This window comes from Nannobrachium achirus, assembly GCF_963921795.1.
Source record: "Nannobrachium achirus genome assembly, chromosome: 5".
NCBI classification, from domain to species: Eukaryota; Metazoa; Chordata; class Actinopteri; order Myctophiformes; family Myctophidae; genus Nannobrachium; species Nannobrachium achirus.
The window spans coordinates 27840874-27858571 of NC_137814.1; the positions used below are offsets into that span (position 1 = coordinate 27840874).

At 40.3% G+C, this 17698-nt stretch overlaps 2 protein-coding genes across 2 annotated transcripts; both read right to left on the reverse strand.

Moving 5' to 3' along the window:
• Nucleotides 1-398: 398 nt before the first annotated feature.
• Nucleotides 399-4785, reverse strand: LOC308284963 (HORMA domain-containing protein 1-like; the record flags this gene model as incomplete). Its single annotated transcript, XM_080725685.1, has 8 exons — nt 399-485; nt 923-1146; nt 1276-1424; nt 1925-1992; nt 2512-2548; nt 2638-2701; nt 2793-2937; nt 4744-4785. The coding sequence occupies 8 exons, from the start codon at nt 4783-4785 to the stop codon at nt 399-401; spliced, it is 816 nt and encodes a 271-aa protein (XP_080581811.1).
• Nucleotides 4786-5946: 1161 nt separating this feature from the next.
• Nucleotides 5947-11071, reverse strand: prdx1 (peroxiredoxin 1). The gene is made up of 6 exons (XM_080725187.1): nt 10998-11071; nt 9942-10058; nt 9399-9552; nt 8924-9046; nt 7671-7801; nt 5947-6411 (listed from the first exon to the last, which is right to left on the reverse strand). Exons 2-6 carry the CDS (start codon nt 10045-10047, stop codon nt 6329-6331), a joined length of 597 nt encoding a protein of 198 aa, XP_080581313.1. The 5' UTR covers nt 10048-10058; nt 10998-11071; the 3' UTR covers nt 5947-6328.
• Nucleotides 11072-17698: the final 6627 nt, after the last annotated feature.

Consider the following 17698-nt stretch of genomic DNA (forward strand, 5'->3'; position numbering starts at 1 on the left):
CTCAATTATACCTTTCTCGCAGACTTCTGGGGTATCTTGAATTCTGCAGACTCTGTATAATGTAGAAGTAAGCGTTAAAGGATATGCATATACTTGCATAATAGTAGACCCGTAGACATAATATAGGTAGACGCCTGATTAGCCACTGGATTGTCAACCTTGATGCCATATTGGCAGGGGGAAATCAATAATAATAATCATAATTCCACTGAAAGAAATATGCCCGGAGATGTAAGTACCTGAGAGTAATACTTTTATGCATGACTTCTAAGCAAGATAAAGTATTTTGGTATAAAAACCCAAACTTAACCAAATATCCTTTATCATAACATAAACAAGCAAGTGTATTATCCCAATTTCCATGAGCAAATTAATAGGGTATATATATTTTTTAATTACTAGTTTATAAGAGAAGCACCCTGTCTCCCTCCCTCACCATCTTCAGGAGGTAGAACTTCATTGTTCACCACACTGGCATGAGGATCCTGTAAACGCACAGACACAGACAACCACATAAAAAAACATGTCACTGATAACTTTACAGGTCACCAATTTCTATCCTGTGTAGAGGAATTTCCGAAAGGTACAAGTCCTACAAATAAAATTACAAGCATGTGTGCAGGTGTATGTACCCCAGAATGGAATTCGTGGCTTGGGTTCAAGAAAATAAACCAAACGCAATTAGTATATGCTATGAGACATGCACATGCACAACAACTTAAAATGTCACAATTATATTAATGTGTGTAATTTATCTCAGACAATAAATTAACCCTTGATATCTTCTGAACAACTCGAAAACCAAATGGGGTAAATGCACTGGAAATGTGCAGAGGGGACCAATTGCACATTTCTGGGTTTTAGGAGTGCAAACTGTCAGACCTTTAAGAATCCTACTCTGTCCCCCATGTGGAACACTCACCGGGGTTTCTCTCAGCTCGGAGAGATGATTCAGGCCTTCCACAGACACCTGCATGCCTTCCCGGAGCTTCTCTGATCGGCTCTCCCCTGCCGCTATGCCTAACTTCATGGCGTGGAAGGATGTCTGCACCTCACCCACTCTGAAATTCACTGCCTTGCCCTCGAACCAAAGGCTGTCACATGCGACCTCCTTGAAGCCCGGCGGCTGATAATCGGCAGGTGTGACTGCATTTTAATCGAAGGACAGGGAGGAGATGGTTAGGTTATCCAATACAGTTATGCATAGGCCTATGGTATGTAATGAATGGAATCCAAACTACTCTGATGGTTGTAATGAACAAAAGCGTATCTCACTGTCATCGTAATAGAACAGTTTCATGGTGAGGGCGACATCGTTGGGGAGAGCTCCCAGGTTCTGCATAAGAAGGAAAAGCTTCCTAATAAGCAGCACAGATGCCTTTTTGGTGTTCTCCATTGTCACCTGCATCTCTACGTTCTTGTTCCTGTAGTTAAGGAGTTTAGTTTGGAACTTAGGACAGTAGGCCTAGTACCCGGACCTTTTGCTTTAGGGCGGCATCGCATTCATTGACACTGGTGTTATTCTGCACATAAATGTCATGCCAATTTTTGTTGGCAAGAAAAGGAGATCAAAGTGCTGCCTCTAGAGAACTCTCCACCTTAAATTTCCCTGAAGTTTCATTACTTAAATGGGAAACACTAGCCTAGTTCCAGACCCTGAATCGCTAGCCACACCCCTTTAATTTTTTTGTTTGAATAATGAAGTGAAACGAAATGTCAATTCAAGCTGAGTGTCAGGCTAGGGAAACACAACACCACAGAATAACCTTATCAGTCTACATTCACGTGAAGAATCCAGAGACAAATATATATAATATATATAATCTTGCTATTCCCAGTGAAAAATCTCTACCCCTCTTCCGTGCTGTTTACCTTTTGCAGTGTACTGTGTTATAAAGCTTGTTAGATAATGTACAGTACTCACCTCAGTATTTCCATCTGTGGTCCTTTGTCTGTGTATTTGAATTTGAACTGGTAGGATTCGAGCATGCACTAAGAGATGAGAAAATGTATCTGTTATGTTTAAGTAGAGGAATAATAGATGCTGTCAGCAGAATTGTGTCCTTTAGTTTGAAATCATCACATGCACTGTTCAGAGGTGAACTTACATTGGGGTCACCTGATTTGGTGTAAACCTACAATGTAAAATCACACTTGTTATACCACAGTAAATAGTCTATATCCTCCAAAGGCTATTTGTTTTGCAGTCAGGACTCGGGAGTCAGTTAATACAGTACAATACAATACATATGACTTAAAAAAAAGAAAAGTGCTTGTCAGAGGTGTGCTGACTAACAAGTAAATACACGTCTTTTTAGTTTTTCTTGTTGTGTTACATGACGTATATAATAGATGTTTGCAATGACCTTACTTACCCCAATGTACAAAATTTCAAGCTGTTAAAAAGCAAAAAGCATCGAAAGCAACAATCAATATTATCAACGCAGAGTCGCAGACCCAAGGAAACAACAGAAATTTCAACTAAAAGAGCAGAAACATGGTACTACTTACATATCCCATCTCCAGTGCATCAAAGCATCCCATCATCCTGTAAAAGAATTGTATTTTATTTCAATTTATTTCAATTGCAAATATTGTATTATACAGTGCTACAGTATAGTTTTCTTTTGTTTTTACCATGTTACAATTTTGCCGGCTCCGGGTGTGCTGCAGTCCTCTCGCAAAAGTTTGACACACTGATCTGATCAAGTAAAGTGAGAGGGAAGGACATTTACAGAAATGATAAAGGCCTTTATTCCATGACTATCAAAGAAGTGTTTATTTATGTTTACCTTCCAGATATCTAGACCTGTAGGCATCCTCTGGGAATATCCCTCTCAGGTAGGTGATGGAGGACACAGCCACAGCCACCATCCTCTTAACGAAGACAAGGGACTCTTGCTGCGTTTTCACGTCGCTTTGGAATAAGTTGGTCCACTACATAATGGCAGAAAAAGAAAAAAACATTACAGTGCAGTTTATTTATATAGCACATTTCATATACAGTAAACTCAATATTCTCAGAGGGTTCTACAACACTGTAGAACCCTCCTCCATTCACATTCACAAGATACAAACAACACTTACTGTATGACACCACAGCAAATCACACATACAGGACATCCATATAGGACAGACACATCAATGCCATACACACGTGTGCGTGCGCGCACACACACACACACACACACACACACACACACACACACACACAGAGTAAACCCATCAGCACAGACAAGCTACAGTATGTCTTGAGAAAATAGGAAGGTCTTAAAAATCCGGAACTTATTTTAATGGAAGAAATGCTTTATGTATGTATGTTAAGTAGCCTATGTTAATACAATAACTAGCACACCTGATTCTGCACTTAGACCCTGGTGTCGGGTAGGACACTTTAAGTAGCCTACTGATTGACAAGCAGTCAGTGGTGGGAAAAGTACCCACATCCTTTACTTATGTAATGGTATAAATACTGCAATGTAGAAGTACTCTGTTACAAGTAAAAGTCCAATTCAACATTTACTAGAGTAAAAGTACAAAAGTGTTGCTATAAAAATGTACTTCAAGTACCAAAAGTAAAAGTACTCATTATAAAGAATGTCCCATTTCAAGTTTCCAAATGTATACACATTTGAAAATAGCAGATCTACAAGCTCTCAATGCGTCGCATCACGAAGCATTGTGAGCTTGTAGATCGGCTATTTTCAAATGTCTGAAATGTATATAAGGCTGGACTGGAGTGGTGCGCTGGTACAGGGGCTGCACCGCGACTCAGTGTGTCACGTATGCCTTGATGTGTTACAAATGTTTGTATATATGTTTTGAATACATGACTGCTGTGTCGTAAGACAAATTTCAGTGTGAACTGACAATAAAGTACTATATCATATCATATATATCATATATCATTAATGTTTTGTAGGCCTAATAATAATAAAAATCTAAAAGTATCTAACTAATGTTTTCAAGTAATTGTAGGGGAGTAAAAGTACAATATTTGCCTCTGAGATGTCTGTAGTGGAGTAGAAGTAAAAGTATTGGAAATGGGAAATACTCAAGGAAAGGTACCTCAAAATTGTACTTAAGTACAGTAGGCCTACTTAAGTAAATGTACTTAGTTACTTTACACCACTGCAAGCAGTATTCCCTGAAGCTCAATATCTCTCCTGGCCAAGGGAGGGTCCTGTCTCATCTCAACAGTAGAAATTAGGTCTGTCATACAAGATACCCAGGTAGAAATCCGAGTAGTACATAAAATGTATAGATTACACACATTGTAGCTTTAATCCTGCATATAGTGAGTCAGATATCTAAGGTTATTATGCATGCAGTGAGTGAGTGCACCTAACCTAACCAGATTGTATTCTAAGTTTTTAGGGCCTGAGATTGGTTGACATAGGCCTACAATTGCTGTACTGGACCACAAGATGGCGCCCATCAACTGACGGTCTCAAAGACCAACTCTGAAAACTAACTCATGTAAAAGGGTTAGGGTTAGGGTTAGGGTTAGGTTCAGCATTCAGCATTATAATAATGACATTTATAGTTGATTTGGAATTTACTTCGATATGTTCAGAGATAGCCTAATAACAATAAAACAAAACCTCTGTACAGTGTCAACAAACGTAGGCTAATTAATTAGACCTACAATTAAGCAAGGAAAGACAAAAGCCATTGTTTTAATGAATTGATATAATAATAATAATAAAAAAATAAAAGGTTTATTCATGTCCATAGGCCTACCTCGGCTGTTTGCTGTTTTGGTCTGACGCACATCTTTGACATGGATCTTGATGCTGCCATTTTCTGTCATTCAATGGCTAGCTTGAAAATGTTTATAAACACAACTGGTTAGTCATATCATAAATCATCATGGTGTGGGTTTGCCCGAAAATATGAGTTAATATAGTCTATAGAATGTTTCATCATGTAAAAGGCCTATTTCAATTGTGACATTAAACAGTTATTGTTTAGGATAACTTACTTCGCCCAGGTAGAGTTTATGTGGTGAGTGAGTGAGTGAGTGTATGAACCCCAATACTTCGCCCCACTACAGTGTCGCGCGCCAAAAGCAGCAGACCTGCAGGCTACGCGAGGCTACCTGCAAGCTCACAGTGCATCAAGGAAGCTACAGGTTGTGAGCTTGTAGAACTGCTATTTTCGGAATTCACGCCCAAAGTAAATTACATGCATGAAGTTGATTGTTATGTGCCCCCAAATCGTTTTTCAATCATTTTTATACAACTGGAAGAAAGTAGTCTATATATAGGCTATAGGTCTATATATAGGCTATATATATATATATATATATATATATATATATATATATATATATATATATTGTTGTTGTTGTTCTTAATTCGTAATTCAATATTATGTTATTACATCATTAGGCTATTTTATATTATTTAGGGTGTCTTTTTTCTCACCATGCAGTCTTGCCAAAACAACAAACCAGGAAGAAGTGTGACCTAATGCATGTCCTTGCACATTGAATTCCAGAGCATTAGCTGAAAATCTACAAGCTCACAGGCACAGCACATCTGTGGTGCGGTGTGATCGGCCATATTCAGTGAAGAGGTTTCGTGTATAGAAAAAAGAGCAGATCAAGTACCAAGTGAAAGGTCAAGTTTACTTAGTATTGAGGGTTTATGTCCTTAAATGTCTGAAAACACATAGTGTGGGGGTCCCTAGCTGTCTCATCTCTCTCTCTCAGCTAAGGGGAAAGGAGACCCTGGGCCTTAAATTATCCCTAGATATTAGGCTATGAAAACCAGTAGGCAGGCCTAGGCCTGGTAGAGGTCCTGAAGATAGAAAACCAGCAGATATTTTGGGCAAGTCAATCTCAAATAAGTTACCACCATGAGATATGACAAATTTGCCTACATCACCATTCATATGTAAATATGCGAAACATTTTATGTGTAATAGAGGGGGACACAATGCTGTGTTATATTTTATAATCTTTATTTAAATGAAAATGACATTTCAGTCTTCCACTGTATAAAAAAAGAAAAGCCATCATTACTATGAAAAGCTTTCATCGACTGACCTTGGGTCTTACATTAGCAAGGAATGAAGTAAGATAACAGATCTATATCTGAACAGATAAACACAAATGATAGTGTAAACACAATGATACATTTAGCACAGTTTCTTTAAAAAAATACCCACTATAAACTCAGTGTGTTGGCTTGAAACTGTCTCCTTCACCCCCTTTTCTCCTCAGGCACAGTGGTTGATTGACTACTTCAATATTGTGCAATAGTGGATTTGTAATCTCTATATAGTCTCCTACAGTAAGCTGCACACTGTGGTCGCAGCATTATTACTGCTTGGAGAAGAATTCTTTGCTCTTCTTGACATCAGGCTTGATGGTATCACTTCCTGGTTTCCAGCCAGCTGGGCACACTGAAAAGATAAATAAATATGATGTTATTGCATTATTCTTACTGACAAGCAAAACTCGAGTTTCACAACACACAACTCACACGTACGTACAATCTATCTAGACATTCAAGGAATCTCTGCATGTAGCCTACCTTCTGTCTGTATCATGTCTGTCAGTCTGTATCATGTCTCTCTATCTGTCAGTCTGTATCATGTCTGTCTGTCTGTCTGTCTGTCTGTCTGTCTGTCTGTCTGTCTGTCTGTCTGTCTGTCTGTCTGTCTCATGTATTGTTTGTTTGTATCATGTCTGTCTGTCTGTCTGTCTGTCTGTCTGTCTGTCTGTCTGTCTGTCCATCTCAAATGTTGAAAACATTCATCGATCGACTTCACACTTGGTGGAAGAGTATGGCTGTAACTATCAATTATCTTCTTAGTGATTACATAATTCTTGTTGTTTTTTGTGTTTTCGAGCAGCACTTCCAAAGGCCAAGCAATCAGACTGTTTTGGAAAGGATGTTGCTTGTACTGTATTGTACACAAATCACACAAACAATCTGTTGGTCTGGATTTAAGAAAGGGCTCCTTCTGAACATGTTTTAATGTTCTAACAACTTTCAATTAATCTTTGTGGACATATTTGATGAATGGCAGCGGCACATTGTATAATGGTAAAACAATAAATTCATGTATTTGTAAGTTCACGTGATTTGCCAAATAAAAATGCTCACAAGCTATAACAGCATGTGCCTTCATGAATATCGGATTTTGAAGTTATGATACCATTTCTTGAAGGTACCGTATAATTTAGAATTTAAAGCCATAGTTCAAAACCACTAAACATTTCCTCTCCTCTTTACAAACACACAGTGAATTTTAACCCTGATAAGTGCAACAGCCTTTGAACCTGGGTGAGCACATACAGGTATGGCCTTTGCCCCATATAATCAAGATGGCATTACTGTAACTCTCTGTGAGTAACCTGTAATTTGAGATACAGTACTTTGGCACTGTATGAATGAAAATAAGCCGAATGAAATCACCGGCAGACTCACATGCTGAGGTCATGTGGATGACGCAACAGGTTGCAGAGCAGTGTAGGCGAGGTATGGCATATTATTATAGTTGATAGTATTATTACAATGTCTCTTTTTTAGCTTGGAGTCCACTTTAAACACATTCTTGTCTTTAGGCCACAGAAAACACAAGATGGCTATGATTATGTTTTCTTTTAGTATTGCCACAGTGTGTGAAGAGATCAGTCAATGGCAGTCGCACAATACCTTCTCCATGCTTGTCTGTGAACTGAAAGGCCTGGACCAAACGCAGGGTCTCCTCGACAGAGCGTCCCACCGGAAGGTCATTAATGGTGATTTGTCTCAAGATGCCCTTGTCATCAATGATGAACAGCCCTCTGAAATCACATGGATCACAATTTATTGTTTGTTTGTTTAAAACATGAGTGTGCACAGATTCACAACAGATTACCGGTGTTAAATGGATACATAAATTATAAGCACATAATGGTAAATCTACTTTTTCCCCTAGAGATTGGTGATTGGTGGGTGTTGTGATGGGGATAAAAAATCCCAGGCACACAGCAAAATCCTTATGGGTGAATTTTTACACTTTCAGAGTAACATTTTCTTCATTCAGTTATATGGGAAAACAAGGTGAAGTTAGATACAAGGGTTATAATATACATCCCAGGTCCTGAGGTCTGGGTTAGGGTTATTGAATTATTTGTGGCCACTGGCCATGCCCTCTGTTTCATTACCAGGTTGACACAATAGACACAGGGAATGATTAGTCAGCTAAGTGACCTTGCTGTTCCAAATGTTTAGGGAAGGGGACTGCAGGAATCAAAAGCCTAATTCATACTTTGTCAATACGGTGGTGTCATTTGTCACAATGCCTACATTTATAGCTGCAAATGATTCACACCCTATGCTAACACAGTGAGTCCAAGTGCAGGCAGCTAGGTCAGTCTTTATTGCAGGTCTTGAAGTCTGTTTAAATGCTCTTTTTATTGGTGATTGATCTTCTGATGCTTATTCATTATGCACACCGGACCAGCCCATGTTAAGTGGTCTTTTATACTTCGCTACCTATTTTAATTAGTGTTACCCTACCACTTATTCTCTACTTATAGAGGATATGCGCGTTACATCATCATCATAACCGGAAGTTATGTGGGAACGACTACTGAGTGGAAAAAAAATACTTTCTGGCCTTGACAGCCCATACATCCAAATCTGATTGCATTAAACGACATTAAACTCACTTTGCCAAAGGATTTGCCATTCACTTTATGCATGTGCATGCCCTCTATTCTCTACCTTTACTTGTATCTTTGTTTCATCCTTACTGCAGTGCTGCTACGACAACAGAATTTCCCTTACTAAGGTCTGTCTCTCTATCTACAAATAACAGATTTTCGAGGGGGGTAAAAATATTGTAGCTTGAAAATAATGTATTTGCGCGATAAAGTATAAGTTAAGCTTAATAGCTGTCCACGTGATATTGTCATTCCCACCTGTAGGCGATGCCCTCGTCCTCTTTCAGCACTCCATAGTCGGTGGAGATGGAGCGCCGCGTGTCAGCCACCAGCGGAATCTTCATTGCACCCAGACCGCCCTGCTTGCGAGGTGTGTTGATCCTGTAAGAACACGGACACGCAGAAATGAAAGTTTGTACTTTGTAGGAGTAACATGTACAGTAAAATTACAGAGAAGTAGGTGTTTGCTATCGCTGTGACCAAATTCACCAAATTCTGGGCATTTTGTGCTTCAACTATTAAAAAATAGCAGATATACAAGCTCACGGTGCAGCGCTGCGAGCTTGTAAATCTGCTTCTTTTTTTTTTATTGTGAAAATTTGTGTCTTTGAATATTTTAAATCCTTCTAAGGTTTTTTGAAAAACCTTAGAAGGCCCCTTCCACCTTGGGCCCTAGTAAGTCAGTTCCACTTCTCCCTCCCTTGTGAAGCCCCTGGCTGTGACCAATTCATACCATGCGAAATGGGAGAAGTGGGAGTCAACGGAGGCGCCGATGACCTCACAGTCGATCTTCCTGAACTCCTCCGCTGCGTCACTGAAAGCGACGATCTCAGTCGGACACACAAAGGTGAAGTCCAGAGGGTAGAAGAAAAAGACAACATACTTCCCTTTAAGGGAAGGAGACACTATTAAGCACTTGAGCCCTATATATTTCCTCATGTAACAAATAGCTAAATTAGACGATGTACAAGCTAACAATGTGCTGCATCGTGAACTTAGGATCTGTTTTTGAAAGATTTTTAACATTAAAATTGGCTTGACCAGCCAGCCGGTGGTGCAACATAAGTGTGAGGGCTGCGGCCTGAAGCTCTAGTTTTTAAACATTTGCCCAAAATGGGGATGCCAATAAAACAGGAGGCCAGTGCCCTAGTGTTTCATGTTATCCTTAGTAGTGTAAATGTGACCTATTCAATCCAATCCACAAGAGGATCCCAAAGCATGGATTCAGAAGCAGGATCAAAGCATTTCCTCGGTTCAGTGATGTTGCTTGCATTACCTCTGTAGTCTGACAGCTTGATGTCCTTGAACTGTCCATCTGGCATCACCGCTGTGGCTGTGAAGTCTGGGGCCAGTTTCCCAATGTGTGCCTTTCCTGCAGCCATCTTCAGTAGGACTGTGTGAAAGGATGAAAGTTTTGTTTTTGATGGGGTATTGTTATTGGCTATACTGCAAGAGCAAGACAGCAATGACAAATTCAATTCAAAGGGGTTTATTGGCATGAGAAAACATACTTCACATTGCCAAAGCAAACACAAAGCACTCACACAATAACACAAATAAGCAGCTAGTTATTATATATCCATCCTACTGTGGTCAAATTTGAAATCAAATACACTTTTAGTTTGCATTGCATGTGCAACTGCAAGGATTTCTTCTCAGAAGAAGGTATTGTATCAACAATTGGTGACTCCGAGTCTGAATACAAATTCACAACTGCATGTTCCGAATGCCACAAATGAACCTGCTAAACAAAAGCCCCAGTAGGGCTTCAAACTAAGCCCCAGTCGATTATTAGCCTATTTCGATGATCGATCTTCCTGCGTTCACTGGTCAAGGTGAAATTGTTACGCTTGAGTGTACTTTGGAATTTGACCTAATAAACTGTCAAATACCAATATAAAACGTTTATCATAGTCTAAAGTTTATAATCTATCAAAATTATGGTCATTTGTTGTTCCCGTGAATAAGTCAAGCTTTCGTGTTAAAATCTAAACACCCTCGAAATTAAACGTTTCAGTTTCACTTTGTGAAAATCAAACAGGTGTCCGTTTATCTAGATTTACAATCTTTCATTCATTATAATTATAATAGATATATAGACCTACATACGGCCATCTACATATACACCACACCACATAGCCTATTATAGGATCTACCTTAATAAATTGTTGTTGGCTATAAATTAGGCTTTACGCATAAGTTTGAATTAAGAGCACTGAAGACTGAACAAAGAAATACAGTTGCCACGTAACGCCAACTAGGGTACACATAACATTAGGCTACATAACATTATAAATATGCATTTTGTTTAATACATTATTATACAACATACCTCAGCTTTGATCTCCTCGGACGGCAGTCTGAACTCTGAATGAGGAATGCAAATGTGCCAAGATCGCTTGAGACTATATACACCAGTTCAATTCTCGCGATAAGATAGCAGTGACGTTAGCCACAGGCCCACAGCCCTCGCCAAAAAGAGCTGATCTACAAGCTATCAACGCGTCGCCTGGCTGCGCGTCGTTTGCTTGCAGATCAGTTCTTTTTGGACAGCGACACCGTCGTACTACGGAATATCGACCCCCCCCCCCCACACACACACACACACACACACACACACACACACACACACACACACACACACACACACATGTACACACCCCCAGACAATCCCAGACAAGTTTACCACAATGATAGAGCATGACTTTGCACATTTCTGCCTGATGGAAATTTTACTCCTCTTTGTTGTGAAACCACTTTTATTGATGAGCAAGGATGAAGGACAGATCATCTAAAATCTTCCAAACTTTTACACACTCAAACTTTAACTTGTTTGGTCAAAAAGGTGTTGGCCTATGTATCATATTTTATGAATTCATGAGAAGCTTTTAATCCATGTTAACAACAGCCATGTTAAGGCACACACAAAGTCATGAGGTTTCATCATCATGTGATTACCAATCCTCTCATCTCTCTCCCATACCATACCCCAAGGTATGTATGGTATGGTTCTCAAACCAGTGAACATTTTCATGTTAAAGGCCCCATCAAATTGATGCATATTAGGCATAATAGGCCGTGGACCCCCATTTAAAAGGCATTGTGTCCCGGACCCCCATAGATTTAGCACAGAATTCTACAACTGTATTGGTGGGGAGTCTGGGAGTGGGGACACAACAGTGGAGAGAGTGAAACCTATCATCTGCATCATTCTACATTCTCTCATTGGGATCAGATCTAGTTGGTGAAATAATAGCAACATCGTTGTTCATTTTGCTGGTAACCAAAACTACCAAGGACCCCTGGTGGTCCCCATACGGTACCCCATACCCCACTTACCACATTTATATATGCATATAACATCAAGGCTTCATTGCCTATGTGGTATGCGCCTGGACCGCTATAGGCCCCAGTAGCTAAGCAGATTAATGGGTGATTTCAAAAGAATCGTTCACTTTGTGATGCAAGCATGAAACTTGGTATATACTTCGAATCCCACTCTTTTCAAAAATAGCGGTAGCCAAGCAAAATTTCAAGATGGCAGCCCCCGAAATCCAAGATGTCCGTCCAAAAAGGTGGTTTTTCCTTTATAACTCAAATTGCATTGATTTTAAGACCCATAAATGTGTTGAATATAAAGATGGGCGTTGCGGATGTTTTGGTTCCAAGTACATGTCTGTATCTATTATGGATCTTGAGATACAGCATATAGTCGGAGTAGATTAATAGCTAATTTCATAAGAATCGTTCACTTTGTGATGCAAGCATGACATTTGCCACAAATGCTCTCTAAGGGACCCTCTTATGGAAAACGGCGCTAGCCACTCAAACTTCCAAGATGGCGACCGTTTTCTTCAAGATGGCCGCCACCTTAGCGGAGCAGATAGTGAAATGATCTATCAGGACGTCATACAAGCATGAAAAGTGCCATGAACCGTATCCATACCTCACTCAGACACATGAAATGTGAAGATGTTCCCAAGATGTTCCCAAGATGTGTGTTTTACCAATATAAACTGCACAGTGCTGTGCAGACAAAACCTAATTTGAAACATTTGCACCTTCCGCTGCACCCTGATTTGCAGCCACATTTGGTGAGTTCTTGGCAACTCTCTGCAAGTGGTGAATTGGCTGTCCAGAAGATCTGCCATTCTTCACCAAACCTCTTCCATCCCCAGTCAGCTGAACTCTCTGATTCTGGCTGACGCTGCATGGGTGGACTGACCCTCAGGCAGCCTGCCTGATACGCAGCACGTTTAGTGTGTTGAAGCAGAGCTGCTCTTGTTGGAGGTTCGGGCAAACATGTCCAGTCTAGCTTCATCCACACTAACAGCTGTGCTTGATCGATCATACATAAGGACCACAAACCGCTCCAGTGTCTTCAGGTAAACTTCATTAAGTTCAATGGGATATTGGCTGAGTTTGGTGAAGATGGGAGAAACCTCTGAGCAAATATCCCATGTTTGCCAGGCAGACCTTTTGCCTTTATTGCGAAAGGCGGATACCGTATCGCAACCAGTAAAGGCATGAAAGAACAGTATGCCTTTTGTCTTTTCTGGTCCAATACAGCGGTACAGTTCATGTACACCAATCCACCTTTGACTCTGACCATGACCAAATGCAACCCACAGCTGCTGGAGACCAAGGACCTGAAGTGAGGGAAAGATGCTTAATCCTATGACGAGAATGTCAGTATCATTGGCCTTGATCAGGATGGCTTTGCTACCCTCCTCTGTGGCATGCCTGGCATGTACAGTACAAAGATCCGTGTATCAGCTACTTCATGGAAACATTTGTTTAGACTAACCAGACTGGTTTCAGAGTTGGCACAGTCATTTGTGCAATCTTGTCAGCCCGAAAGTGGAAGAGGTCTGTCTTGTTATCATTATGTCTGAGAAAATTGTGCCAATTTGAAGGAACTTTATTTTTGTTTGTCACTTGGCGTCGACCTCCCTGGCCTCGTTTGGATCTTGTTTCCATTTTGAGGCTTGATGGACTGTGTACACATCAAAGACAATGTGTGTACTCTTATATTTCATGGCATAAGCATGTATTGTGGGTAGAACACCAAGCTCTGCGTCAGCCAGAATCACAGAGTCCAGCTGACTGGGGATGGAAGAGGTTTAGTGAAGAATAGCAAATCTTCTGGACAGCCAATTCAGTTGCCAAGAACTCAACAAATGTGGCTGCAAATCAGGGTGCAGCGGAAGGTGCAAATGTTTCAAATTGGGTTTTGTCTGCACAGCACTGTGCAGTTGCAAATGCGATTAAAACTATTTGGCAAAACACACATCTTGGGAACATCTTGGGAACATCTTCACATTTCATGTGTCTGAGTGAGGTATGGATACGGTTCATGGCACTTTTCATGCTTGTATGACGTCCTGATAGATCATATCACTATCTGCTCCGCTAAGGTGGCGGCCATCTTGAAGAAAACGGTCGCCATCTTGGAATTTTGAGTGGCCAGCACCCTTTTCCATAAGAGGGTCCCTTAAGAGAGCATTTGTGGCAAATGTCATGCTTGCATCACAAAGTGAACGATTCTTATGAAATTAGCTATTAATCTACTCCGACTATATGCTCGATCTCAATATCCGTAATAGATACAGACATGTATTTGGTACCAAAACATCCGCAATGCCCATCTTTATATTCAACTTCAATACATTTATGGGTCTTAAAATCAATGCAATTTGAGTTATAAAGGAAAAACAACATTTTTGGACGGACATCTTGGATTTCTGGGGCCGCCATCTTGAAATTTTGCTTGGCTACCGCTATTTTTGAAAAGAGTGGGATTCGAAGTGTATATGTACCAAGTTTCATGCTTGCATCACAAAGTGAACGATTCCCTCATTATCCTGCTTAGCTACAGGAAGAATATTTTGTGCTGGAGAAGGGGGAACTCAGCTGGAAAAGTATTGGGGTACACTTGGAAAGTGTGATAACCTATACAACAACCACAGTACAGCGGCCACCCCATACAGATTCACACTTTATGACATCTTGATGAAATATTATCTTCTTATCAGGCGCATTTAAGCTGTTCTTGTTTAAGATTAGTTTTTTTGGGGGGCTTTTATGTCTTTATTGATAGGACAGTAGACTGACGAGGAAATGGGGGGAGAAATGGGGAGTGACATGCGGCAAAGACCGTCCAGATTGGAAATCGAACCAGCGACGCCGTCAGGCATCAATGCCTATGTGGCAATGATGTGGTATGCGCCTGGACCAGTAGGCCAGCGGGCGCCCTTAAGCTGTTCTTGTTACATCCTGTACATTCATTTTGTGTCATTATCACCACACAATTATCTTGGTAGGTAAACAGCAGGTATTTGTCATCAAACAACTGCTGCTATAGCAATGGCCAATGTTTTTATGAAGCATATTTGCTCTGCTATGAAATGTAATGATATTCCTCAAAGCAGGAGGACTTAATAAAGCAGGAAATAGATTACAACTGTGTGTGTGTGTGTGTGTGTGTGTGTGTGTGTGTGTGTGTGTGCGTTTACCTAGGCTACTTTTGGGGACATCTATCAGGATACACACCAGTTGATAGGGGACAGCTTGACAATCGGGGACAAAATGTACCGTCCCCGATTGGAAATCCTTAAATTTCATTATATTCTTGTTCTACATGCTCTAAAAGGGCTTCTCTCTTAAAATTATGAATGTCCCCAAATGTGACCATTTTTGAGGATTTGTGTATGTTATGTGCGTATAACACCACCACCCCCCACTCCCCCCCACCGAAGGAGTGTGTGCTCTACATTGCCCCCTACTGAAAGTGTGAAATATTGCAACTACATGATGATTTCCGGTTTACTTCCGGGTGACTTTTGGGGACATTTTTTCACACTTACACAGCTAATTGTAGCATTGTTAGCTCTTTGGATGCTTGTACTTCCCTGTACATTACCATATTATGTTGTTGTCCTCATCCTGTGTCACTAGCTGATTATTGCATCTAATAACAATTGTAGACTAGACAATCTGGAGTTACTGTTAGCATTACAAACTAACAATAGCAATATTTACATTGAATTAGCTAGCCACCAACTTTTGGGGACATTTTTCATAATACACTTGCAGAGCTAGTTGTAGTTCTTTGTGGATACTTCATCCTTGTACAAATATAATTCTCAGCTCAAACTAAATCAAAATAAATCAAAATCAGGGAAAGCATATGTAACGACGGGGCGCCGTTACTAAAACTAATTCATATTCGAACACAGTTCTGCATAGGTATTGTAATGGTTTAAGAAAGACACAGAATGTAACAAAGGCATTTAATGAAGGTCAGGGGGGGTTTGAGATGTTTGGTGAACTGTATGTGGATTTCACTCTGAATGTGTAGACTTGCTGGTCCCATTGTACACCTACAAATGAAAAGATAAAGCACATTAGTTCTGGGAGTCAACAGTAGTAGTATACTTTGAATTGACAAGTAGAATGGCAAGCTGTGATGTGTAAACTTACCTTTGTCTGTTCTCCTCCTCCCAGGGTGGTGTTCGGGCAAAAGAGTTCCCTCCGGGAACATGCACCCTATTTATAGTCCTGGGAGGGTGAAGCCAAGTGGGAAGTGGATAGAGGGGAGATTGAGAATGATTCTAATGCATTTACTAATGTATGGTGGGTGTATATATATTAGTGGGCATAGCGGTAACTAGAAATATGAATTAAAGGAGCATATCCCGGTGCTAGTGTTTTAGGTACATTTGTATTGTGTTTTATGGGGGGGGTGAATGTATTGGATACCTGGGAAATGGTATGGGCCAGTTAGGGACTAGGGGCCCACCATATAAAAAGGAGTCAGTCTGTGTGCTTCTGATGAGATGACAGGTACAGAGGAGACTGTCAGAAAAAGTTGAAAAAAGTTTGTAAAAAAAGGAAATAAACATGATTGAAGGTCGCCACTGGACTGGACTCCATTGATTTGCTGCCTTGCCCGCTCGGCAATCTTTACAGCATATATGCGCCAGCAAACTGTTTTTGTTACATTTGCCAGTAAATTGGGCCCAGCTGTGTAGGCATTTAGCAGATGCTCTTTATGAATGCTGGGGCAATACATCATATTATACACACAACAATAGTCATCATAATCATACATAAGTTAAGAACCTAACAGTAGGAAATCTATATTATACTATATAGTGCTAAGTTTACATGAAATGATATATGTTTACATAATCTGCTATTAAATAAAAATGCTATAAGAAATGCATAAGTTGAGCCTTTGCATACGCCTGTAGGAGGTCAATGCTAGGACAACTGCTATGAGCTAAGATTGGGAGTGAATCTGCAGTTCTTATTGCAATGGGAAGTGCATTCCATAATTTTGGGGCCAGAAGAAAGAAGAGATTTGGGCATGATCTCACATCTATCATGCAGCATTACAACACAGTCATAATCCTATCAAACTATCTCAAAACCAACAGGCTCTAATAACCATGGATCACATAATTATGACAAGGCACATGGCCATGTTACACATTAGTTCCGTGGAGTGGTTGACTTTCGAGCTCTGGTAGAGCAACTATACAAGCCTGTAGGTTGGTCGTTTCTGTCAGGATGTGGTTTCCAAGTAGGACCCAAATGCAAGGAAGTTCAAAGAAAAAGGAAATCCTTTATTAAGCAAAGGTTCAAAGGAGAACAGACAAAAACCGACTAGGACTAAACACACGACAATAATCCAACAAAGAACACAACCAAACACAGGACTTAAATAGGCACAAGATAACGGGACACAGGTGAACTGAAAATCAAATCAACACAAGGATTGGCTGGGGAAAGCAAGACACAGGTGAAAACAGGAACCAAAAATCAGCAAGACTAGACAAGGCAGCTAAACAACTACAAGGCAAGACAGGAACACTAAAGCATAACTTCAAAATAAAATCCAAGAACACAAAGCATAGTAGCATACTACAGAAAAGGAAAAACAACCAAAGCAGCACATGGACAGCAGATCCTGACAATACCCCTCACCGAAGGGGCGGATCCACAGACGCCCTAAAAAACAACAAACAG